Raw genomic sequence first — 26,466 nt, 5'->3', positions numbered from 1 at the left:
TTTGTCAATTTGTCAGTTTGGTGTGTAGGTACAGCTTACCTGCTTGGGATGCAATCATCAGAGCAGTGTTGCCTTCATTGTCCTGGTGATTTATGTCTATAAAGGGACAGTTGTGGAGCCCATATACAATGTCCATGAAACCTTTGCAGCAAGCCACCATCAAGCCATTCTGTTGGTAGCAGTCAACGGTAAGGATCAATGACAGGTGGAGTGTTTCTAGACATTTTAGCAGACTGAATTTCTGAATTATTAGCATTATGAATGAGACTCTTACCCAGCTATTGATATCCAGCTCCATGACCTCCTCTTTTGTGACCCCTCTCTCCAGAACTTTCCGCAGAGAGACGGGTTCATTACGGGCGCATGCTTGATACAGTGTTGATACTGCACGCCCGTTTGTTGTCTCTGGCATGTACTCTGGAAGCACCGAGTCATCAGAGAGGATGCTGTCTGAATCGGACTCGCTCCCCGACAGAGACGCGTCGTCCTCATCTGGGCACGAGCCCAGGTGGGGGTCCTCCGCCGCAGTGGCCATCTTCCAACAGCAGAACAGGTGAGATGGTGATGTATCCTTTGGCTACATCTACAAGAAAATCAGAAATAGAAACTAGATGGGCAGAAACTACTGGATGTTGTCTATAGCAACAAAGATGCAATCAGGTGCGCTCTAGAGATGGAAACTCAGAAAGGATGAATCTTTCCTGCCTGGTAAGCTCTCTGTAATTACACGTAATGCCAAGTTAAAATCATCTCCTCATGGTGAATCACAACATGCTGTATATATAAAGCTTCAGATCTGCCACATTGAAAGATTAAAGGTTTGCTTATTGTCAGGTTGACAAAGGGTAACATGAGTCTGTCAGTCAGGGATTATGTGTGTGTGTTATCTGTGTGTCATGGCGTGGGTGTGGCTGTATGAGCTCAGCGTTCCTTCACTGTCGTGTAACTGGATCAGCATCTCAAAGCCCTGCTGAACATATAGGAGGTCTAAATGAGGAACAACCCACCTCAGAATAACCTCAGTCACATGTGGCAGTGGTCCGCTCATGTTGTGGCTCTATTACTGCTTTCTGACGCCAACATCACTATTGATTACTGTTTGTATGCAATCAAATGCTAATTTTTACACTTATACTCAAGTGTTCCTGACACTGTGAAATCAGTGCAACAGAATTCAGTTGGGAATATTCAAAATGTCTAAACAGGATCGCTGGCAATAGTTTTCCATATATTTTCAGGAAACACACGTCACTGTCATGACTGTGTTATACAAGAAAGCGCTTTCTTACTATGAAAAATGAACAGACATGTCAAATCTTTCATGGCTCAGACCAGTGTCAAACCGCAGTTCATGAAAGCAAAGTAAAGAAGTAAGGACTCATGAGCAGAACTGCAGCAGCTACCACCCTTCATCATTACACAATGTATGTTCACTTTGATCAAACTAACTGACACTAATACATGAACATAAAGAATACGTACTTACAACAAAGGGTAATCAATCAGCCGTAAATGTAGATGTATCCATGTGTCGGCCCGTGTGTTTCACACCTCTGTGACTTCTTGTGGACGACTTCTGACTTCCTCCAACACTTCAACACTCCCACTGTATTTTCAGAGCAGAGAGGTCACAGTTTCCTCCTGGACCTGTAAATAGAGTTACTTTACCCATTTCCATCTCACATATTGTCGTGATGACATAAAACTGAGAGGAGGAGTCTTCGCAGAGTCTTCGCAGGGACACTGAATGTCCAGCTCCTGTGCTTAGCTCATCCCACTTACAACAGCTTTACAGTGAGAGGATTACTTACTGCTATGGCCATTTTCAACACCAGTGATGTCCATACTACCTGGTGCTTATACCAGTTTTTTGTATTGGCTAAACTGAAGAGTTAATTTTTTAACTTTCTGATAAACTGTCATAGGTATATTTGACCCACAATAAAATGTCACAAATCAGGATGAGAAACTTAATCTGAAACATACATGACAACGTAAACGCGAACTTGTAGGAAGCATAATAATGACACGTCAACCATAACCACAACCACACTTCCTCTTCAGTCAAATAGGAATAAATATGAATTTATGCAAAAATATAAGAAACCGCATACAGTTTATTGTACTCAGTCCACAAATAAGTCTTTAATCCAATTATAAATGCATAAAATGTTAACTGTAAGCTGCTTAAGGCAGAAGAATCTAATTGTTTAGACGGACGATCAAATCCAATCAGAGGTGGCCAACGTGCCCTGATGGGACAGATTCCAGACTCAAGAGTCAAAACAGCAACAAAAGTAATTTCACAGAACAGCAGTGGAAGCCGAGGCTGAGTCATGATGTTTCTCAGATTTACCACAGGATGGGGATCTCTCACACTCTTCATAGGCTCTAATGTCAGACTTCAGCCTTTATAATTTGGTCATAATAGAGTGAAACTGAGGAGCAGTTATATCTGTGTCCTAAATATCAGGAATGTTACAAAACATCTGGATTTAAATATATTCTTGGTTCCAGGGCAGGACTTGCAGTTATAGTGAAAGTTGTAAGTGAATGAAACATGACTAATAAAAAAGAAATTATATAGGCAGTATGATCTGGCCTACTCAGTAGTAATAATAACAATAAAGCACTTTCTGAAGCTATTCTGAGTAAGTTACAACTTGCTTTGGGAATGGTCACAGACTGAAATTAGCCTATGGGACCTATGGGACATGGCTGGACCTGTCTGGACAGATTGACCTCCCTCTTGTCCAGAAGGGCCTGAGGACAGATCCCACTGCAATTGACCAGCTGTCCTCATCTGCCCAGAGGAGAAAGACCTGGTGCAAAGCATAGACTGTCTGCTTTTGTACAGCTGTTGGACATCAGGCAGGATTGCAGAGATCTTTTTCAGAAGCTTTTCAAGTTGTTTTTTGTCTTTAGATTAAACCAAAATAAAAGGATCAGGCCTGGATGCTTAAATGAGGGGAGAAGAGTGAGATTGACTTTAAAGACAATAAGGTGAAGAAAAAGGACACCGCATTAGGACAAACCCAAGGGGAAGTGATGCAAAATGAAGACTTTGGCAAAAGTGCAAGGGAGGACTGCACAGCTTCTGGGATACAGGGTTGATAAAGTGAGTGTCTTTGGTCCACAAGGCCAACATTGTTCAGCTGAAGGGACACACTTTAATGCTAAAAACTTGCATATATCAACTCGAGCTGCTCTTAATTATTATACACATACACAAGTGCTGAAATCGTGTGAAATGTAATTGAGTAAAATCCATCTTTAATAGCACAAAACAAGAGGACACACCTGAAAGTAAGAATATTGTATGTGTGCTTCTGTATGCATTTATTTGTGTCAGATGATCTTTACATTGCTTTAGTTAAATCCCTCTATGCAGCTTAATTAAGTGTAGATTTTAGGGTTGATTTTAAATTGATCTATAACTATATGTTTTCATAACACAATGTGTTATGAAAACATATTATGACCTCATTTAGCTTGTGTGCTGACAATATTTTGCTTCTGTTTATGTGGTTTTAGTGTTTTATAGATTACGAATCACCTTTAAGATGAAACATATTCATCCAACTTCTTTGTTTTAGGATTTGATGTTGTCCTGTACTCTCCCGATCAGTTCAGCCCTCCCAGAGAAATTCCTCAGATAAGATAAGAAACCACTTAAGCTGAAGCAAAAATAGGAAAGAGAGAGGGGTGGAGAGAGGTGAAATAGAGTGGAAAAGTGATATAATTAGCTCAATCTGTTCTGTTAGTTCCTACCTACCCCTAAATCCACCACACAGTTGCATACAAACAAATACAAAAACAAAATAAATGCTAACTTATTTCACCCACTCACTCCCACATTTGTCTTGTGTGTAAGGTTTCAGACACCAGCCAGGAGAAACTTTTGTCGGATGAAAACAATCAGGACATGCAGACGCAGTTCAAGTGGGCCAGGAAGTCCAGTGTGGCAGCAGGATGCAAAGGTAACACATTGGGTTTATCTGCTGCACTCATGTCTTCAGTGAATTTAGAGAAATACTCTCGTTTACTGCTGTGTGCCCCTCTTATGCCACCCATAGTGGGGAGCTATCTGACATTGTTTCACTTTGCACACAAAACATTGTGGATGAATTCAAAACACTAAATGCAACACCAAAATACAAATGACATGATTAAATATCGGCTAATTAGGCGTGTGCACACTCACGTACACATGCATGCACGTATAATAATCCTACATTGTGGAGAGATCAGTGCTTTTCAGCTCTCCGGGATCATCATGTCAGCAGAGTTTTTAAAAGCTTAACTCAATGGCAAAGAGAGCAAGTGCATTTTGATATTTTTATAGCTGTAATCTGTCCTGGGTGGACTGAGATTCCAGGGTTGTGTTGGTCAACCTGTAACATGAATGTGTACTTATCTGTGTGTGTGTGTGTGTGTGTGTGTGCACACATGGAATATACATGTGTCGCATAGAAACAGCAGCTGTATCAGAGACATATTCTTCTCCTCCTGTTTGTTTTTCTTCTTCACTGACTTTGTCCATGTTTGGGTTCGTATGAGTTTATGCATAAATCTCCTTGAATCTCACTACCGGCTGCCACGAGCCTGGACAGCTGTGCTCGGGAAGATCATCTAGTCATGAATGCTTAATCTTGGCTTTGAGATTAAATTGGTCTGCCTCCATCCTGCCGGCTCAGTTTGCTGTGTGTGTCGGAGATTTCCACATGTTGGTTTTTCCACAGCAGAGAAAATGCTTTGGTACCTGTGGTGACAAAGGAAAGCAGGCAGCTGCCTTATTGATTAGAGAAGGAGGTTCCTTACTAGTTTTAAAAAACATATATGATAGATCATCTTTGTTGTTCAGATTCGGCCTACTGGTGACCCAGTTTACATATGTTAGTGTTTGGTGGCTAGCTCAACTAAAGAGTGTTTTTCCCTCTGAGAACCATCTAGTATATGACAAGCAAAAAGGAACTTTGTGTAGTAGAAATATACTGTATTTCTTCTGCTTTCCTAACCTGTTTATCATCTAATGGCCCCTTGGGGGAGTCCCGACACCCAGGTTGGCAACCACTGACTTAAAACACAAAAATGTGGGTTAGTGGGTCTTTGTTTTCTATGTGTGTAAATGCATGCAATTATATCTAATTTAAATCTGTTATTAATTTAGCTTGCTGTATGGTTAAAGAGAAAATGGACAGGTGAGAGTCCACATTTGAGGCTGTACTTAGGAACAGAGGTGCTCTGAGCTGAATGCAAACATCAGCATGCTAACATGCTCACAGTGACAAAGCTAACATGCTGATGTTTAGTAGGTACCATGTAAGTCTAGCGTGTTAGCATTCTAACATTTGCTAATTAGCGCTAAACACAAAGATACAGCTAAAGTTGATGAGAATGTCATTACTTTGCAGGTATTTTTGTCATAAATCAAAGTATTGGACACATTTTTTACATTTTTGACCTGATTGTGGGGCTAGATGAAGAGTCAGGGGATCACCAAATTTAGTGCAATTCATCATGAGGGAGTAATGAATGTGTGTACCAAATGTCATGGCAACTCATCCAATAGTTGTAGAGACATTTCACTCAAAACAACAAATGTGAACCTCATGGTGAGTTGAAGGAAAAGTCAGGGGATCGTCCTCTGGGAAGCATGAATTGTATGCCAATCCTTCTAACGGAAGTTGAGATATTTCAGTATTGACCAAAGCGTGGACCAAACAACTGACAGACACTGCCACCCATAAAGCCATGCTGCTAGCATGGCTAAAACACTGACTGCTTATTGATTATTTCATGGTAAAGTCATGCTCATGCGAGGATAGTACTAAAGGTCCCACAGCCACAGAGCGAACACTGAGAGGAGAAGCTGATGAGGGAGGTCTGAAGAGAGAGGGAAGAGGGGAGCAGAAGGGGAGGGGAGAGCAATGAGAGGAGGTTGGACTGGGAAACAGATGCTAGCGCAGCAGTGCAGCATGTTAGCTACCACCCCCCTCCCTCTTCATAGCCCCTCCCATTCCCTGCCCCTCCGTCGCTCCCTCACTTACTTTTGGTCCCTCTCATAATCTTTGCCCACTATCTGACCACACAGAGAGGCTGGAGAGTGGAGGGGAGCGCTGCCTCTCTGGGTTTTCTGTGGTTATCCTTCAAATCATGGGATAGGAACAGCTTTTTTTTTTTCGTCCCAGGGGTTTCTGCTCAGATTTGGACTATGACTGTGGAGCTCTCTGTACAGTTTTCCTCCCATCTCCTCTGGGTTTTACCACGGGAATAGTGTGTGTGCATGTGCTTATGTGTGTGTGTCCGTCCAGCATGATGCCTGCCTCTTGTAGTCTTGAGTCTAGCAGCAGGAGTGGATCATCATGAGAGGAGGTCACCACCAGCGAGGGTGTGGGTGTCAGCACCTGTTCAGAAAACTGCTCAGCAAATGTGGCTGCTGCTTTGTTCGAGTTAGAGGTACGTAGATGCTCTGCTCTTCAGGAGGACTTCTTGTTCTCAGACTGTGGAGTAAAGTTTGTACTGATGATTTATTTATATTAGGTTGTGTCTCTAAATTACTATTATTTTTGTTGCTTGTACACAATGTTTTGTAATGATAGGAGATGTGCTTGGTTGTTTCTTTCTTGTGCATTTATTATCAAAGCCAAATTTTCTCAAAGACATAGCAAAAGCGCAATACGTTTTTGCAACTTTATTATTTATTTTATTATTTATTATTTTCATCCACTCACTTGCCTGTAATACTGAGAGGGCAGGAGCATTAGATAGACAGAAAACAAATGATGATGCTGTGAGGACAAAATCATAGGCTAAAGTGTGTGAGAAAGAAATGATTCACTTTTACACTGTGGATGATATACCAATCTTAAATGTTACCTGCATTTCTAGATGCAAACAATGTATGAAATACGCTCGGCTGAAAAAAACAAACATATTTGTGCTTGCAGTCCAGCTCTTTCTTGTGTTACCCATTGGTACTATATATGGCCCCTCCCACACACCATCTACACACCCCGTAGCTAGGCTAGGCTAATTCTTATTTTGGACTTCACATTAGCTTAAGCATTAACATCCTAATGTTTGCCCTGTTATGTTAGTTTGTATTATTACGATTATTACATTATTCATTAGTTGTGAAAATGTGCAGTTACAAGTGTTTGCATTGTTGTTGACAAGTGGCTTCTCCATTGTGGGCTACAGCCCTCGACTCTGGCGTTGGTGACAGGTGAGAGTTTCCACTGGATTTAAGATACTTTGCACTGTATGTTGATAATTGCTTCTATCATTAAAGGAAACGAGATAGGGCTGAACTGTGGTTATTCCTTTAAATAGGAACTCTGTCTGGCATGAAATACCCATTTAGAAAGTCTGCTCCAAGATGGCACAGTGGCTGTATTGTATTTGGATTTGTACAACTTTAACAGAAAACAGTTTCATTCAAATTTATTTTAAGGATTCATCTACAGTAAATCAGCAGTCTGGGTATAGAAAGTATGTGATACAGGTACAGCAAGAGCAGCCAGTGATTCATGATCCAAACAGACTGAAAGTCAGTGATAGTCACATCTGGATCTCTGCAGTGTCTCTGAATATGCTGCTGATCTGAATCACGGCAACACAAGAGTCAATGAGTCACTGTCACATTCCTTTCTCTAAAAAAGACCCCCATCTCTCTCACTCACACACACACACACACACACACATACAGTTAGATATCATTAAAAAAAAACAAGATTTATGAGGCACAAAATAGAACATCTTCATTATGATCTCTATCTGCATCACTGACAGTAATCAGATACTGAGATGAAAGCATTAGCTTACACCAGTAACAACATTTCTGTTTTGTTCTATGCTTACTGCTGTAGCATCACTCTTTTAACTGTTTCAGTTTGATGTTATGAGAAAAGAGACATTAAATATCAATGATAAGTCCAAGACTTTCATTGTGGTGTCTCTGATCTTTCAAGTAGCTCTAGCTAGCTGACTTAGTTAGCATTAGCTTGCCTGCTAAGTAACTAATCATAGATTGGAGATTAAAGGAAGTATAAAGCTTTATATTTCTATTTACGCTCCATTTTAATTATCTGATTAACAATATTATTGACTGTATGTTATATTTTTAGTCTAATAACTTTTTAGTACAGTTAGTCAGTTTCAGAGCTCCATATGTGGCAGCAGGCAAAAACAGAAAGTTGTGTAACAAACTTTAGATACAGTGAGATGAAAGCATTAGCTTACATTAGTAAAGACTTGTCCTTTCTCTTTTTGTTCCTGTGGAGGGTTAGTCACTGTTTTCATATCAGATGCATTTTTGACTGCTGTTCTGTAAAGATATATGTGTGTGGCAGCTTGTAACAACAGAAAGTGATTTTCTTAATCTGTACCCCTTCAATACTACGTCCCTGCTTCAGAGCAAAAGCAGCTGTACGCACACACACATTCGACATGCACATACATAGACACACAAACACGTCCCATTACTGCCCTGACCCTTAAATCCTCTGTTGTTCCAGTTGCTCGGGGAGTGATTACAGAACAGCTCTTCTCTGAGCTGCACTGCACTGGCAGACCCTGCAAATAGACATTCTGTATGTAAAAACTGAAAACAGCCTTGTGTTGAGATGCCTTGCTTTCTCACCTTTGTTCACTGTTGTTCTTTTCTTTGAGATGCACATCGCCTGTGTAATGTCTCTATTGCTGTGTTTTCTTCCCCTCTGACTCTAAAAATACAAATTTTCTCTGTTTGTGAGTCTGTGGATGAGTTTGCTTTGTGTTCATAGAAAGCCTAGCAGTCACAGTCAGGATAGCACAGGCTCTCTGTCTTCCATCTAATCTCTTTGTCTCTTCTTTCGTACCTTTTTTTATTCTGTGGTTGCAGGAAAGACAAGCTTTTGCTGGAGAGCCTTTTCTTTTGTTTTCAAGTGTTCTTATGTGGTTTGGGGCTTTCTCCTCTGTTTTTGTAACTTTCAGATCTCCCTCTACCTCCCCTGAAAACTGCCTTCTCATAACTCCTTCATTCTGCGATCTCTCTCATTGAGTGTTGCATTTCATTTGGCACAATGTCCAGCAGCTATTTATAAAGGCAGAGAAACACCTCCAGATAAAGTATGTTTGGGAAACTTGCTTGGAAATCTACTTAAAAGTCCTGCCAAAAGTCTCACTGTCTCATTACATATCCATCACTCTGGCTCCTAAACTGCCATGACTAATAGTCCATTAGACCACCATTGTGTGAGGTCATCACTGCCAGCATGTGAAGAAGTAAACACGATGACTAACAAGCAAGTGTTCAGTACCAGTCATTTTTCACTTTTGCATTTGGTGGTTGTGTTTTTTGCTGAAATATTGTCGCTGAATTTGAACTTGATCTGCATTAAATCACATAATTAGACAACTAGATCATTAGATAATTAGACATGGTCCTGCATCCCTACAGGAGAAGGGTCCAGCAGACATTGAGAACTCATTCTCCTCTTTGGCAAGACAACTTTATTTGTAGACCAAAGGCAAGTCTAAGTGTTTTACATGCAATCCATTAAAAACACCATACAGGAAATATAGATAAATATAGATTAAAACTTTAAAATGAAGACTTAAAAGAGAAGAAATAAATGCAAGATAGGTAAAGATGTAAGTGCAAGTAAGGATGAGTGATTAAATCTGCTATAATCAATATTTCTATGTCAACAATAGATCAAATGACTACTTGTATGTAAAAGTGTTGTTTTGTAGTGATGCACCCACAGAGAAATATGCAGCTCCTCTTGGCTCTCCTGAGCTTTCTAGTGTCTTTCACCTCATTGTTTTGTTTTTACGGCCCACAACGTTATTATTTTGGGTCAACATCATTTCCAGCTGCAGCAGACAGCTGTTTTCAGCAAAAAGGTTTGAAAGCACCAAATAGCAGACAGACAAAGTTAGTGATTAGCTGGTGAACATAGTGGAGCGTTGCTGAAGAGCCAGATATTTTTCCTCAGAAGTGGGTAGATCAAAAAAAACAGAGCTGAAAGAAGAGTGAATATTTGACTTACATTCGCCAGGTGGCCAGAAACACAACTTGCTTTTTGTCTGTTGGATGTGTAAAAACGCAACTGTTTTCTAACACGTTTTGCCATATCAACTTTGTTTTAAACTTTGATATAGAAGTAGTAAAAGTTGGGGCAAGTCTTATATTTCTTGTAAGTTTGGTCAAGCTGCGTGGTGCAGAGTACCGTAACTAAATGATGCTTCTTCATCTTTAGTTTGGACTCCGGGAACCGATAGCAGACCACTGCCTGATGCCAGTGCAAAGACCTGTGAAACTGGTGCGTTGAGTTCACTCTTCAATACATGTGCTCATTCTTGTCTTACTCACTAAACTCAAACCTAAACTCTGACCTTAACCAGACCTTCAGTGAGGGGAGGTGGAGTAGACTGAGATCGTTTTTGAGCAGCAAACAAAAACTATGAGGGGTGACCACAATGTATGAGTGAGAGTCCACTCTCGTGGGCCGTGGGAAAAAGGAAGTGAGGAGTAGATGTCCTATTACACTGTAAGAACTGTAACTGGGTCAGCTGTCAGCATGCAGGATGTATATAGCATGTGATGTGATGGGATATTAATCCTAATCATTCTTGTCATAGTTTACTAGCAAATACCTAATAATAGTTCAGGTCACAGACGCAAAGAGCAAAGAGAGTGAACAAACCACAGATATTTTATACTTATATTGATATATGAACACATATGGCAACATAGATGAACCATTTTGCAGTGGCAGCTGGCCAGTGGTTAGCAGGTAGCCTTAGCAGTAACAGTAGAAGAAGATATTTTTAAGCAAATAATATGGAAGGCTGGGCTGGTTGGATGTGCATTTTCATTACAAGGCAGTGCAGGCCAATGACTCTGTGTTTACTTGTATAGTTGATGCACAGGGAGATCAGCTGATCAGGTTTAACCTTGAGCTCCATTCTGCATTTGTACATGTGGCCAAACCTTTTCCTGATGTCTTTCAGGCGACAGCAACTGTAATGTAACATTTCATACCTACACGTTTAAAGTCCTCTCTCATGTTTAGGAATGAAACCACTCATTAGTTTAATGTGGAGCCAAGAAGGTGACACATTTACATGTGCGTGTGCGTTGTTAATTCTGTTAATCTGTCACTCTCCCAGATTGATAAACTGTGCATCAACCCTGTTTAGGAGTGAGAGGATGCAGACGACATGAAAGTGGCTGATTTGTAGTTTATGTGATGACAACGGTGTGCAGTTTTTCCCTTGGTGGTTTTCCAACTTGAGGCCGTTTTAGCCCAAAATGACAGCATTTGAATAATGATGATTTCATCCATCACCATGCACAGAATATGACGCACCAACAGTAATCAGCTCCCATATACAGACAAATAAAGACCTGGCACGTAACATGTGTAAAGCTTTACTCATGCTTACACTTGGTGATGTGTCATCATACTGTTTGAAGCAGCGCTCCAACAGCATCTCAATAATTCCTGCTGTTGCTGACCATTTATGGGGTTTAGTGGGGGAAGATGTAGTTAACTGTCTCCCAACCATCTGCTCTAACAGAGAGAGAGACTTCCATGAAGAGAGTAAAGTAGGTCATGAAAGCCGCACTCGCTCTCTCCCATCAAAGATACATAAGCACAAATACAGTATATACTCTTCTTCTCATGTAACATGAGTTAATTATTAACATACCATGACTATAAGAATGATAGTGATTCAGAGATGGTACTAATTACCCTTTATATCACATCACATCATATTGTACGTTGATGATAGACTACTACAAAGGTTTTACTTAAACAGACGAACTGCCACAGAGTAGAACATACTAAGTCACTTTTTCGAGAGAATGACACTGCCAGACGTGGTTTTGACCACTGAGCTTAAACTGGATTGTTTTAACAGAAACAGTTGAAAAAATACATCTCTCCACACCTGCATGTCTAGGACAGGTGCGTCAAAGGTGGGTCATAATCCACAGCCTTTTTATTGGTCAGTAATTTAACTGGATAAATAAAGAAAGTGTGAGGAAGCGTAAGAAATCACAAAATAAAATGGATTAACAAAATGAAGCCAGATTGATTGTCCTTGCTCACTGTGAATGCTCCACAGTTGTCTAGTTGACTATGCTGTGTAACTTTGTAATCATCAATAGGTGTGATTTCAACTATCGAGAAGTATGCTGCTTCTGTAAAAGCTTACACACTCCAAAAACTACACAAACAATCTACTCAATTCCAGTAACAAGTTAGTTTCCACTCTCGCATATAAAACTTTTATTTAACCGCAATGCAGTGCAGTCAAACCCCACCAAACCTTAACCCATCCATGTTTCTGTATGTAATAGAGAATTTGTGTTGCACATAAAACCACCACCATGAATGACAAGCTACCTAAACCTGCCCCGGTGATAGGATGGTCACAGAAAAATGTTTTCTTAAGTTAGCCCTCAACATCCACTATTCACTATTTTCATGGACAGAAGGTTTACACAAGAAGAAATTGTTTAATATAATTTGGATGTCCATAAAGCCTGCATGCGAGGAGGCATTCACAGTATGCATGCTTGCAGCCACTGCTGACACTCCCTGCAGTCCGGATGGTGGTCCAGCTGTTGCTCTGTGGGAAAATGACACGTTACATAAGCGCCTCAAACAAACACGACAAGCTGAGTCGCTCAGCTCAGCGGTGGTTTGGACGTCACGATGACCATCACGCACCATTAAGGGTCACTTCGTAGAAAATGCTGACGTATTTGTAGAAAAACCTGCAGTAAGATGCACTTGTTGTATCCTTTCAACAGATGGTGAGGTGGTTGTTAGTGGTGCTGTGTGACCTAACCTTGATAGATAAAAAACAAGGAGACCAGGTGGCTGTCTCTGTTCAGGGTGAAGACAGTATGTGTGTATATGTGGGCATCTGTAGACGTTTGCACCAACTGATTCTGTTGAATTTGAAAAGGATATGGTCAGAAAGTCATTTTTGGTAAAGCCATTCCGACATTTTATGGTTAATAGTAGGGATGTTGTGGGACTGTCCTGGCTGGCCCGCCTCTGCAGTGTCGTGGGGAGGTCTGTGACAGCGCCTGCAGAATGGCAGAACGACGTGGGTGTGCTCCGATTAACGGGGTATCACACTATGATAGCTTATGCCAGGCAGCTGGAGAGGAGGCTCCAATCAAGTGTTGAACCTCAGATTCAGGAGGAGCAATGTGGATTGTGTCCTGGCAGTGGAACAGTGGACCAGCTCTTTACCATTGCAGGGTTGTTGGGGGGGTCATGGGAGTTAAGCATCCAGTCTACATGTGTTTTGTGGACTTGGAGAAGGCTTATGACCATGTCCCTACGGGGAGCCCTGTGGGGGGTACTGCAGTAGTGTGGGGTACCGGGGCAGTTACTATGAGTCATCCGGTCCTTATATAACCACAGTGTGAGCTCGGCAGGAAGTCAAACACGTTTTCAGTTGGTGTTCAGGATCTGAAGGTGCAGCCAGGGAGAGGAGAGCGTCCGGTTTGGCAATCTCAGAATCACTTCTCTGCTCTTTTGTTGGCTTCATCAGACCGTGGCCTCCAGCATAGACTGGGACGGTTTGCAGTCGAGTGTGAAGCAGCCGGGATGAGAGTCAGCACCTCGAAGTCTGAGGCCATGGTTCTCTGCCAGAAAATGGTGGACTGGGAATGAGTTGCTACACCAAGTATCTCTGGGTCTTGTTCACGAGTGAGGGTAAAATGGAGCGTGATATCAGACTTTGGTGATCATCTGACTTTTTATCTAGCACCACCATCAGGTCAAAATTTTAATTTGGCAGCTAATGGCATTCCCGTCAGCCACAGCTGTGCTTAGTGCTAATTACCAAATATTAGCATGCTAACACGCCAAACTAAGATGGTGAACAGGTTTTAGACTGGTTTCCCAATTAACAATAACTTCCAGTTGTGCTACTTCTTATTTCTCTCCATCAATTATTTGGTATCTTATATAATTTTCAATTCCACAATTTTCTGGATTATTTTTCTTTCCTTGACCTTCCTGAACTGGTTGATTATTGTTGGTCAGCAGGGCCTTTGATGAGACTCATTTTGAAGACAAGCAAACAGGTTCAAACCTCCGCCAAGAAAAAGACAGACACACACACATAACACACAAACACTCTTTTTCTCTCTCACTTACTCACACACACACAGACACACCCCGACCCTCCTGCCTTCCCTCTTAATCATCCCATTATAGAAATTAGTTTGTGTTGTTCGCTGCATGAGTGAAGTACCAGACGATGAATTAGTTTAATTACAGCCTACTTTATGTGTCTAGATTGTTTTGTAGGAGACTGAACTTTTGTCTGGCAGTCAGCTCAAGGTACCGACATATTAACATGATAGATATACAGTACATGCCTTTGAATAAAATCATCACAAATGATAATCACCAATGACGAGAACAGTGAACTTAATATTTGCATATTTTTTTGTATTTATCTTTCTGGTCCCCATGCAATCAAAGGAGAGCTGAAATGGAGCAGGATGAAACGCACCATCTTACTGTCAATATGGTGCCTTGTTTAATGGCAGTATCAGGCCTTTTTGGCAAATGGCTGACCCAGATTTTCACTGGCTTCTTGAAAGCTTGTTATTATGATTACAGCTTACATAAATGTGCTGACAGGGAATAGTGGCTTCTGGGAAGAGTCCAAAACGACAAAATGGGGGCAAGAATCCACTTTGCTACGATCAGCAGAACAGAGTGAAATGTTAATGTTAGGGTGCTTGATTAAAACTGTGTGGTTGACTATTAGGTACCAGTTTCCATAGTCAGGAGACTTAAAGCTGGAAACAAAATCCAGCTGTGGTGTAAAAGGGTGTCAGTTGTAGAGTTGGTCCAGCCTGAGTTGTAGAAAGAATGAGGGCAGTTCATTGCAGACATGATGGGTTCAGCTGTGACTGACTTTTGGTCACATAATCCACTGAGGACAGGGGGAAAAAATCATTTCAGTTTGTATCCGTTAAATGCTTCATTCAGTAACTAAATTACATTTTAAAAGTCAGTGCTTAGGTAAACCAAGAGTACCATCTGTAGCTGAGATAAATGAGGGTTTGCGTTCACCACAGTTGGTATAAAGATTACAGAATTTAAAAGCGTAATTTAGAATGTGTGTCATTATGTTCCAGTGCAGGTTTTAATCAGGTACTCATGACTCAATGAAGACAGTAACAAAATAACCAGTTTACATTTACTTAAGTACAGTTACCAGGTAGTTACACTTGAGTATTTTCATTTGATGCTTCATTATAGTGCTACTACATGAGGGAAATATTGCACCGCATTTATTTAATATAATTACAGGTTACTTTGCAGATTAAAGCATTAAAATCCAATAATAAGCATATGCTAATTTACTGTACATGAAAGTACTGTACAGTAGTATTTTTGTCGTCACATTATATTAAAGTATTTACTATTAAATAACAATAATGACAATGCATCAAAAATAATAATACCTAATACATAAACAAGTGGACAGGGTCATTCTGCTGCACACTTTTGACACTAGAAATACATTTAGTTGATAATACTTTTGTATGCAGGTCTTTTACTTGTTATTGTCTGAAAACTATAACTGTAAATAACTAATTAGAATATTGAATATGAAATAATTTAATACATCATTTTATTAAATACTTATTTTTCACAAGAAAGCACCAATGTTCACACTGTGCAACTATTGTTTAACTTTAAATCTTTCCAAATGGCTTCCTTTAAATAACAGTTTAAACAACTTTTGATTTGTATTTGTTGTTGACAGGTCAGTGGTTCAATCTCCATCTCCTTATTAGATTCAGGGCATTGCTAATATCACATATGTTGCTCTACTGTGCTCAGCTGATCTACATAACATGAGGTCCACCTCTGCGAATGCAAATAAAGTTTGTGTCAATGCAGCAAATAAACTTTCCACGTTCAGTTATGCTATATTTGAACTGCCTCTATACTGCAGCATTGTTTCTTATACAGTTTAGTAAAAGCGATGTAAATACTTTGACGGTGATGTTAATGGTGTGACCTTTGACTGGTGTCACCACATTTCTTGTTTAAATCAATTTTCTTTTTTAGACAATGTTCAACAAATGCATACTGTCAAGCTGCAGTATATAATTTCCACTTAAATTACTTCTCACGAGGAGTCCTTCCTCGTGAGAACTGATCTGTTTTTGTGTTTATAATGATTTAGGACCGGTAGGTACAGTAGCTGCAGCTACTAAAGTTACAGTTAGGGCTTAACGCAGGAAATTGAACAACATTTTTGTGCAGAAATCTGTCTGCAGCATCTGACCTGAGAGGATGTACCCCTCAATTAGCTGCTGTACGTTAACCCAATCCTTTTCCCTCTTTCTCTCTCTCAGCAGAGTCGTACTCTGTGGCGGGCAACGACGGCAGTATCCCCCCATCAATGGGGTCTGTGCCCCACCAGGCCTCAGGCAGCTCCAGCCCCTGCTCGCACTCCTCGTCTGGAGGATCACGGCACCCCGTCAGCGCCCTCAAGAAATGGCTCACCAATCCCGTCCGCAAGCTGAGCTCTGATGCCAGAGGAGGAGCGGGAAAAGTGGAGAAGCAGATGTACAGGTCAGACGGGAGGCAGCCGCCATCGCTCCTCTCCCTCAGTGAAACTCAGCCGAGGCCTCTAGACAACTACACCATCCTCCCCTCTGGAGACACGGTGAGACTCATAGACAGACATTGAGGCTTCATTAATACCTCCTACATTTATGAACACATTTTATACTCTTGTTCTTGACGGTTGTTGTGTTTGTGTCATACAGGTGTGGAAAGACGATCTGTTGAGTCCAGTAGCTACTTCTCCGACACAGCTGTCTGGTCAGGGCTACTTATCTGACCTCCTGCAAGGCAGAGACGCTCAGAATCTAGTAATGTCTCTATTCTATTCTATTTTAGTCTAGTCTGTTCTCTACTATGTTATTCTATTATTCTACTCTATAGTGTGTTGTTCTATTATATTCTATTCAAGTCTAGTCTGTTATATTCTGTTCTATTCTAGCCTATACTGTGGTATGTTAGCGGTGCAACAGAAGTTGGGGAACATACAAATAACACACACAAGTTATTACTGCGATTATATGAAATGACACAGTATATAAAATAGTACTTTTTTCTGGTGAGAAAATATAATTACAGCAGTTGACCAGACAAGTTGTTGAGAAATACACAAATTAACCCTGAATAATGCAAACTATACTTTTAATTCTTTCAGTGGAGCCTCTGTCATCATCAGACCCTTTGGTAATGCAGGTCCCATAAGTTAATGATGTATAAATGATTGAAACACTTAAATGTCAAGACAACTCACACTGAAACTATAAATTATAAACATGCACATGTCCCTCTAAGCCCTGGTCAGTTGTAGTAGCATGTGAAAGGCTTCTTATTTGCATTATTAGACTTCCAACAATTGTGCCAAATTAATAGCACATATTTTCACATACTACTACTTTCTGGTAACCGTAGACTGTACTGAGTACTCTTTGCAAGGTCCTATGGAGTGGAATCAATCCTGTGGGCTTTTCTCGAGAGCATCTGGATGTAATCAACTAGCCAAACAGTCTGTAACAGGCTGAAACAGGGTCAGGGTTGGGGGTGAGGAGGATACTGTCACGACAACCAAGCGGTCCGAGCAATAAAGATCTAATTTGTCGAGGGGAACTCCAGGGCCGCCGGCTGTACGTGAACATAAATACTGGCGTTGGCTGTTGGACTGGTAAAGGAATGAGCTTACGGCATGAACCTGTCGCTCTCTGTCTTCTTTCTGTCTTGGCCGTGGACTGGTCCAGCCCCTGCGGTGAGCCTGGTGTGTCAAGCTGGTTAGGACTGGCGGTCCTTGGTTAGCAGTTCCTTTAAGACATAGAAGACGCGGACAAAGCTCGGTAGTAGCTCCTATCACATGGGCAATCACTTCCAACTGTCAACAGCCAATAGCTTCAACTGTAAAAGTAAAAAGGGTGCCGCTTAAGTACGCCAAAATTAGAAGAAGAAGAGGCTGACAGGCAAGGTGAGAAACAGGCCTGTGGATGTTGGACAGTACTCAGTATTCACAGATGACAGAGTCGAGTTATGCAAGCTTTACATAAGAGATAAGAAGAATTTGTAAAGGGTTGAAATAATCCTTTAAAGTACATTGTTCTGCTTGATAAATGACTGTCCCCATTTTCAGCCTTTCTCAGTCCAGTGGGCCTTTGGGACAATATTATTCCATAGACACCTGCAGCTTTGTGTTTACTTTGGCTCCTCAACTAAACCCTTTATTCTTGTCCTGCCCGAGTACAATTCACTGTTTAAAAATGAATTATGGGATGGACTATAATTTTTTGGTCAAGGGCAGTAACCTCCTGGAGTCTCCAGCACATAGTCTGACACTTAGTCGCCTGTGAAATGTACATTTTTGCATGTCGTTTTTTGTACTGATTAAACAAACAAGATTCAATAAGTTAATTAAGAAGCTTCTGAGGAGCTGGTAGGCAGATTTTGTTACACTCCCTCTGTTTCCGGTCTTTATGCTAAGCTAAACTAAGTGGATGCTGGTTCCAGCTACATATTAGTCCAACAGACATCAGAGCTTTATCGATCTTCAAATCTAACTCTTGGCATAAAAGTGAATAAGCATTTTCCCAACACGTCAAACTATTTCCTGTAACCTCCTCATGGTTTTCAGAGGAGCTAATGGACTTCTAGCTGATGAGAAATTACTGCAAGAGAGGAGGAAACATTTAGAGCAACAAGTAAGCTAAGCTCAGCAGTTTTAATGGTTGCTGACGAGTGGATCAGTTTGTATTTGTTTGAATCAGCCTCAGATGTTTTGTCTGCTGGGTGAGGGCGTGAACAGTCAACTCAAAGAGAGCAAGAGAGCAAAAAAGATTGACCCTGAAAAAAAAAGAGAAAATAAACAGTAAGTGCATATTTGACCTACAAACTGGCTCAACAGAGGGATTATCATCTAGTGCACAGAGGCAGAGAACAAAATGTGGTGAGACCACAGTATGTCAAGAGGATTACAGTCAAATTCACATTAGATTATACTGCTTTTAGGAGAGGAGGGATATTTGTCAGTTACCCTAACTTTATTATCTGACTTGAATCGTACAAATGTTGCACATTATTCACCTTCATCCGTCAGGCCTGACTCTACTTTTCCAAATGTCTCTGCCCAACAGTCTCCTCAGCAGCAAGCAGGGACATTAAAAAGTGATTATTACTCTCAGGTTACTGGGGATTTGGGGGTGGCATGACTTTCCAAAAGGGATCAGTAAAATTGCTCTACTGATGTGTTCCCCTCTCAGCTTTATATTTTTCTACAGACGTGTGCTGGCTCGGTCAGGGGACGCTGTAGAAGAAGCTTAATGATTTGAATTTGTGTGGTTGATGCTGCGGTCAGCCATCACTCTGCACCACAGCACTTGGAAGGAGTACTCAGATCCTTTACTTAAGTAAAAGTACCAATACAACGCTTTAGAAGTTTAGAGGGCAAATCTCTCTTTGTCTCTCTTTCTCTGCTACAAACTCATAGACATCTAAATTGTATTAAGGGGCCCCAACTAGACACAGCTCTTTGTAAGAGGTCACTGGAATCAAAAAGTTTAGGAGCCACTGGTTTAACCTTTAGTATATGTATTGCATTTACAAGCTTATCATATGGTTTGAATGTACAATCTTAATCTGAAAAGCAACTAGTAACTGTAGCTGTCAAATAAATGTAGTAGTGGAGTAAATGGAAATCAAAAAAAGTACCTCAAAATGAAATATGTAATTTCACTGCTCGACAGAACATGATGGCTTGCTGTCTGTCTGTCTCCTCTCGCATAATATGTTACAGTGATGTTAACAAAGGCTGTGCTGTCTGGTTTGTGTGTTTTAGAGTCAAAAATCCAGCATCAACACTCTCCAAGGGGAAGACGGCTGCACTGTGACTGATGACTCAGCCAGCCAGTGGTCTGCTACAGTGGACAGCGAGGAGGGGAGAAACATTGCCTTAGAGAAGAGCATGTAGGTGTCGACCTCGACATTAAAGGAGTAGAGTGACATTTTGGGAAATACGCTTATTTGCTTTCTTGCAGAGTGTTAGATGAGAAGAACACTTTCATGTCAGTATGGTAAATATGAAGCAACAGGCAGCAGACGGTTAGCTTAGCTTAGCATAAAGACTGGAAACAGGGGGAAAAGCTAGCCTAGCTCTGTTGGTAACAAAATCTGGCTACTAGCACCTCTAAAGCTCAATAAGTAACATTATATCTTGTTTGCTAATCCGTACAAAAAACTGAGTGTAAAAACGACTGTGGTTATATGAGGGGGTTATGTGGCTTGGAAAAGTGATTTCCTGCAGTCTTTTTGTCACTGTGACGTTGCCATGCAACCATCAGAGACTCCAGGAAGTCACTGCACCCGACAAATTGTCAAACACTTTGGTTTTTGTTTGGATTAAACAAACAAGATATAATGTATTAATTTGTGAGCTTTAGAGGTGCTGGACCTTATTTGCACAGAGCCAGGCTAGCAGTTCCCCCCTGTTTCCAGTCTTTATGCTAAGTTAGGCTAACCATCTCCTGGTTGTAGCTTCACATTTACTGTACAGAGAACCTTCTCTCAGCAAGAAAGCGAAAAAGCTTAAAAAGCTTAACGCTGAACTAACTTGTGTATACATTTCTGATTTTATTTTGCCACAATGTGAATGATTATCCGTTGTTTCAAAATCTCTCTCTCGCTCAGATATGTCCTGACAGAGCTGATAGAGACAGAAAGGTTGTATGTGGAAGATCTTGGACTCATCGTGCAGGTGCGTCTCTCCTCCACTCTTTAAATAATCTGTTGACATTTATACAAGACATAGCTGAGACTCCTTCATCAACAGCATTCTGCAACATTCATGTCTTAGATTGAAAGAGACATTTTTATTTTCCATCTGGAAACCTCTGATGTGATTAATGACATGTGTCTGTGTGTGTGTGTGTGTGTGTGTGTATGTGTGTGTGCGTGCGTAGGGCTACATGGCCACCATGGCCAATCAGGGAATTCCAGAGGACATGAAAGGGAAGGACAGGATTGTGTTTGGAAACATCCACCAGATCTATGACTGGCATAAAGAGTGAGTCAGAGACGTCTGTTCTGTCTCTTCTCCTTCTCAGTTCTTCTGAATCCCTGATCTCTTACAGTGTACACATATTTTTTCTGAGCTCCTCGTGTTTCATGATGGCTCAGCTTGTGTCATGTCCCCTGTGGCTGTTTGTTTCCTGCCTGTATGTGTGTGTGTGTGTGTGTGTGTGTGCGTTTGGCTGAATGACTGTTCCTGCCTGACCTTCTCCGCTTTGTGTCACACAGTTATTTCCTGGGAGAGCTGGAGAAATGTGTGGGTGATCCAGACAGCCTGGCCCAGCTCTTCATCAAACATGTGAGTCTACAAATCAGGGAGTAACGGTAAAGTGCGGATGAGAGGTTTCTTTTTTCCGTCTCTCTGTGGGTTTTCAGTTTGGCTGAAGGTTGCAGCCGCCTCACAGATCAGAGCTCTGACTGTGCGTAAAGCCTTGGCCCCCTGCCATCCAGATGTGTCTTCATCTTGCATATCAGTTGTGTGCAGGTGCGGCTGCAGAATAAACACTCTTGTAATCAGGTTTGACTAAAGAGCCCTCAAAGCCGACAACCAGCGTTAAAGATGCTCCACAGAGACCACGCTGTGTGTGAAAATAAGATGGAATTACAGAGCTCTATAAAAAGTGTTCACCCCCAGCTTGAAGTTTTCCATATGTACTTTTACACTAAACTTTAACTGCTGAATTGAAAGACACAGACTCAATGTTGTAAAGCAGTAAAACATGAAAAAACTCCAAGGGTGGTGAATACTTTTTATTGGCACTGTACACATCAGTATCAGTGTCTAGTCTTGTTACAGCAGAAAAATAAACTACTGTAGAAAAATGGGGGAAAATATTTAGATTTGGTGCAGCTCAGCTTCTCTATCCACTTCACTCAGTGTATTGTAGCATGCCTAATTAAGCCACGGCGAATTAAACCTTTCTTTCTCAGCCACTGGAACTATTTAATGAGGCAAAGGTCGCTGATTTAACAAAACTGTCCCCCCAAAAAAGAAAACTCTTGAGGGGAATGGGAACACAACAAAACTGAGAGTTCGAACAGCTCTGAAGCTTAATTCTTTGTCTGTCTGTTCTTCACGCTGCCCCTCACACACAGATTCTTGTGGAATAATTGTCACATGAGCTCTCTCTCTCTTCAATTCTTACATTTCCAGGAGCGGCGTCTTCACATGTATGTGGTTTACTGTCAGAACAAACCCAAATCAGAGCACATCGTCTCTGAGTACATTGAGACCTACTTTGAGGTGAGTATGCTTTTATACTACAGTCAGTTTTTACCGGAGCTCTTTAAAGACTTTATTTCTTTTTACTGAGAACACTTTCTCTCTTTTTCTTTTTGTCACCTGACAGGATCTCAGGCAGCAGTTGGGTCACAGGCTACAGCTCAACGATCTGCTCATCAAACCTGTTCAGAGGATCATGAAGTATCAGCTACTGCTGAAGGTTTGCTGTTCAACATGACTGTGTATCTGCAGTCATTGCACTGTTACATTATTTGTTTTACATTATTTTAATTACAACATGAAAAAAATATGATCATATTATTAAAACTCTAAATATACCTCTCTCTGACTGACAACCCCAGGACTTCCTGAAGTACTACAGGAAAGCAGGACGGGATGTTGAGGAGCTGCAGGTACAAGCTACATACATACTTGGCAGTTTATTGGAAACTGGTGTTTCTTATATTTTGTCCACCCCAATGAGGGCAGGCTAAATAACAGAAACGCCTCTCTGTATAATACAATACAATTCAACAGTACAACAAAGTACAGCCTCAAAAATAATCACACAGTTGAATCAACACGTTTTCAACAAAAACTGAACATTATAACCTTCATGAAGGAAGACTGTTGAGTTAGACTGCATTCGTTTTAGCTAGGTGTACCTAATAAACTGACAACTGAATGTATAAAGTGGTATTCTGAGTCTGTATATCATAAAATGTTGTTCTCACTTACTTATTCTCCTCCATCCAATCTCTTCCATCAGAGGGCGGTGGAGGTGATGTGTTTTGTGCCAAAACGCTGTAATGATATGATGAATGTGGGCAGGCTCCAAGGTTTTGAGGTGAGTTTTTTTGTTTCCTCAGAGAAGAAACACATGTCCAGGGAGACGTATGGTCTGTGACAATGTTTGTGATGAACATACTGTTTCAGGGGAAGATCACAGCTCAGGGGAAGCTGCTCCAGCAGGATACCTTCACTGTCAGCGAGCAGGAAAGCGGCATCCTGTCCAGAGCCAAGGAGAGGCGGGTCTTCCTGTTTGAGCAGCTGGTCATCTTCAGCGAGCCAATCGATAAGAAAAAAGGCTTCTCTTTGCCAGGGTATACTTTCAAAAACAGCATCAAGGTGCGAGTAACACTGTATTTTAAAACATGTTTAAAACGTCTTTAGTTTAGTGTTTAGTGTTTAACAAGTCCTCTGTACGCTGCAGGTCAGCTGTTTGGGCGTGGAGGAACACTCTGAGGAAGATCCCTGCTGTCTGGTTCTGACCTCCCGCGGGACTGACGGCAGTGTGACGCGCTTCATCATGCAGGCGTCATCTCCGGAAATACAGCAAGCTTGGCTCGATGACGTGATCCAGATCTTAGAGACTCAGAGAAACTTCCTCAATGGTACCAGGGCTCAGTTTTTCTTAAATAAAACCACAGATTCAAGAGTTTGAATAATGTGACACCTCTTCCTGTCCGCTGTAGCCCTTCAGTCTCCAATAGAGTACCAACGCAGGGAAAGCAAGTCAAACAGCCTGGGCAGGAACATGAAGTCTCCAACTGCGTCAGCATCTGGCCTGCGACCTCACTCCTCTGCATCCATGGACCGACGTCAGCGGCCCTGCCTGCTGTCTTACAACACCTCCCTGCCCTCCCTGCGTCCGCCACAACACTGCCCGGCCTCGAAGGCGGTGAGTGAACAGCGTCGCTCCCTTCCACATTTGTGTAAATTCATACATTTCTCCTTCTCTGACATCATCTTTCTTTGATTTCTCTTTCTCTCTCAAGGTTTCTAATCCTTGTGCCGCGACACCTGGAGAAGCTCACCCGCCGCTTTCCTCCCAACAGCAGCTCAGTTTGTGCACGGAGGTGAGGCACGCCCGCGGGACGTCCAATGGCCTGCCGCCCCTCAGCCAGCACAGCATGCAGGTACATCAGTCTTACTTAGCAGTGAAAAGTGTATTCAGATGACTTTTTTATACCTTTTCAATGCTGTGAGCACCACAAACAGGTTCCATACTACAGGAGTAAGTTTGAAAATAATATATAACATAAAAACAATTTAAAGAAGACTTTTAACAGCCATTTTTTGTTGACAAGTGGTTAAACTTATCACCTTGCTGCAGTGATGTACAAGTGTACTCCAGAGTGTGGTCAGTACACTGTGACATCACTGTTTGGTGTGGTTACAGGTGCACAGCACCTGCCCACAAACACTCCTCTATTAAAAGTAAAAGTCATGGGTTCAACACAAAGGCTGTTATATTTTATGTTGTATCTAACGGCTTCCTGCTTTAGTCTTGAGGGCTCTGTTAGGTAAACGATAGCAATGCATCACTTTAAGCTTATTTCTGTACATGTTTTGGATGTACAGTAACTAGTAAGTAACTACAACCATAAAGTACATAATGAAAAGTCTTATGTATTTGAAGGTATTTGCGTGTGTCGGAGTAAAAGTCTCACAAAATGGGCATACTGAGTTAAACTGGAACTAGAACGGCACCTGAGTAAATGTAAGTAGAGCCAATTAAATGGTGCAGCTGTGAGATTTATCATGATAGGATCATTGTACACTTTATAATTACCTTGTTAAGTGTTTATAAAATACAAATGAATTCGCTGGTTTTTAAATTGGGTAGATCAGATTGGTGGAGCTGTTCTCTCTGTGTCAGCAGCCGTTTTTTTGTAATGATCGCTGATGATGAGGGGAAATGACTCTCCGGGTGCCTTTGTCAAATATCCTGTTGTTGTTTCTGCATAGATTTACAAACCTGGTCGACCTAATCTGTAGCCAGTGTCACTCAGTCATCCAGTGAATGGAAACCCACTGACCCTCTGTTTTATCTTATTCACTCAGACTTCCACGTAGAGGAGGAAGTGGTTTGATCCCAGTGCTCTTATTAGACGTCCTTATCTGGCCCGATTCCACAAAGTCGCTCTCGTCCTTTTGTCCTCCCTCATTGTGTTTTTGGATCAGCAGCGTTTCCATCCTGCTTTAGGTGCCGGAGTTCAGACGGGTTTCCCATGTTCCTGAAATCTTTTTTTCTATGGTGCTTATCACTCAGGGAGAAGCCTTTGTCAGACTTTCACATAGTTTACAAGTGTTTCTGAGCAACATGACATTTTAATGTAACAGATCTATAATGTTATGTCTGCAAAAGTAAAATCCAGTGTCAGTTAGTTTTAAGTATAAAGCTGAGGTGAATGTCAGCGTTTGAGAACCACATAAATAGACATTTTATACATCCTCTTTCAAGCTGCACTAATCAATATTTCTATGTTAACAATTGATCCAATGGCCAGGTGTAATGTGGTAAAGGTGAGTCATAGTGACAACCCCACAGAGGATCATCACCTCAAAGTTTTCCTCAGCTCTGAGGAGCTTTTTGGTTTCTTTCAATTAATCGTTTTGGTTTTACGGCACACAACTTTACTGTTTTGCTTCACTCTCACCGCTCTCATCATCCCAGTTTCATGCAACAACAGGCAGCAGCAGACAGACACTGTTGGCGATATTTCCCTCAGGGGTTGATAGAGACCAAAAGCAAACAAACATAGCTCAAAGAGAGTGAATATTGGACTTGTCAGGTTTGTCAGGTGGCCAAAAGCCCAACTCCAAATGAATGCCAATGTTGCTCCATAACTGCTGCAAATGTTTGCTAACATGTTAGCTGTAATTAACTTTGTGATCATATGTCAATGTTGTGTTGACAGCTTGTTCTGCTTCCCCCAAGTGGCCAAACAAAAATCAATTAATGCAGCTTTGAAAATATTTTAACAGACAAGGTTTGTATCAAATATGTAGTCAAGATCGGTAATGTTTATATTATGGTGATGTGATTAACTCCTTGAATGCTTTTTCATTTTCATCTCATTATTTTGTCCTCATTTAATTTAATCTTTTTGTAACACTGGTAACATAAACTAGGAATGTTCACATTTATACAACACAAGTACAAAAAAACATTTCATTGCTTTCTCTTTTTTTTCCTCTCAGGATGTGACTGCTAGTTTCCAGGCGACCAAATTAAACGATGGGAGTCATTCAGCACATCGACCAAACAACCTGGATCAGCTCACGGAGAGCGAGCAGTAA

At 41.2% G+C, this 26,466-nt stretch overlaps 2 protein-coding genes across 2 annotated transcripts in view; one reads left to right on the top strand and one right to left on the bottom strand.

The window, feature by feature from the left end:
- The window catches only part of ankrd33ab (ankyrin repeat domain 33Ab), a 2,766-nt gene extending 2,354 nt beyond the window's left edge, over positions 1–412 (bottom strand). Inside the window, exons 1-2 of the mRNA XM_070903049.1 lie at positions 275–412; positions 40–169 (exon numbers count right to left, since the gene is read on the bottom strand). Of these exons, the coding sequence (XP_070759150.1) occupies positions 40–169; positions 275–412 (268 nt within the window). The remainder of the gene's footprint in view (positions 1–39; positions 170–274) is intronic.
- Positions 411–26,466, top strand: arhgef25b (Rho guanine nucleotide exchange factor (GEF) 25b). Its single transcript, XM_070902526.1, is given in 19 exon segments — positions 411–566; positions 3,004–3,047; positions 3,049–3,118; positions 3,875–3,980; positions 16,409–16,722; positions 16,826–16,930; positions 19,930–20,057; positions 20,778–20,844; positions 21,050–21,153; positions 21,387–21,456; positions 22,312–22,401; positions 22,508–22,600; positions 22,743–22,793; positions 23,150–23,227; positions 23,317–23,508; positions 23,594–23,774; positions 23,856–24,061; positions 24,159–24,299; positions 26,368–26,466. Coding segments are annotated over 19 exon segments (2,295 nt in total).

This window comes from Enoplosus armatus, chromosome 3 (genome assembly GCF_043641665.1).
Source record: "Enoplosus armatus isolate fEnoArm2 chromosome 3, fEnoArm2.hap1, whole genome shotgun sequence".
NCBI classification, from domain to species: Eukaryota; Metazoa; Chordata; class Actinopteri; order Centrarchiformes; family Enoplosidae; genus Enoplosus; species Enoplosus armatus.
Note: the sequence above shows the minus strand (reverse complement) of the source record. Positions and strands in the feature narration are given on the sequence as shown.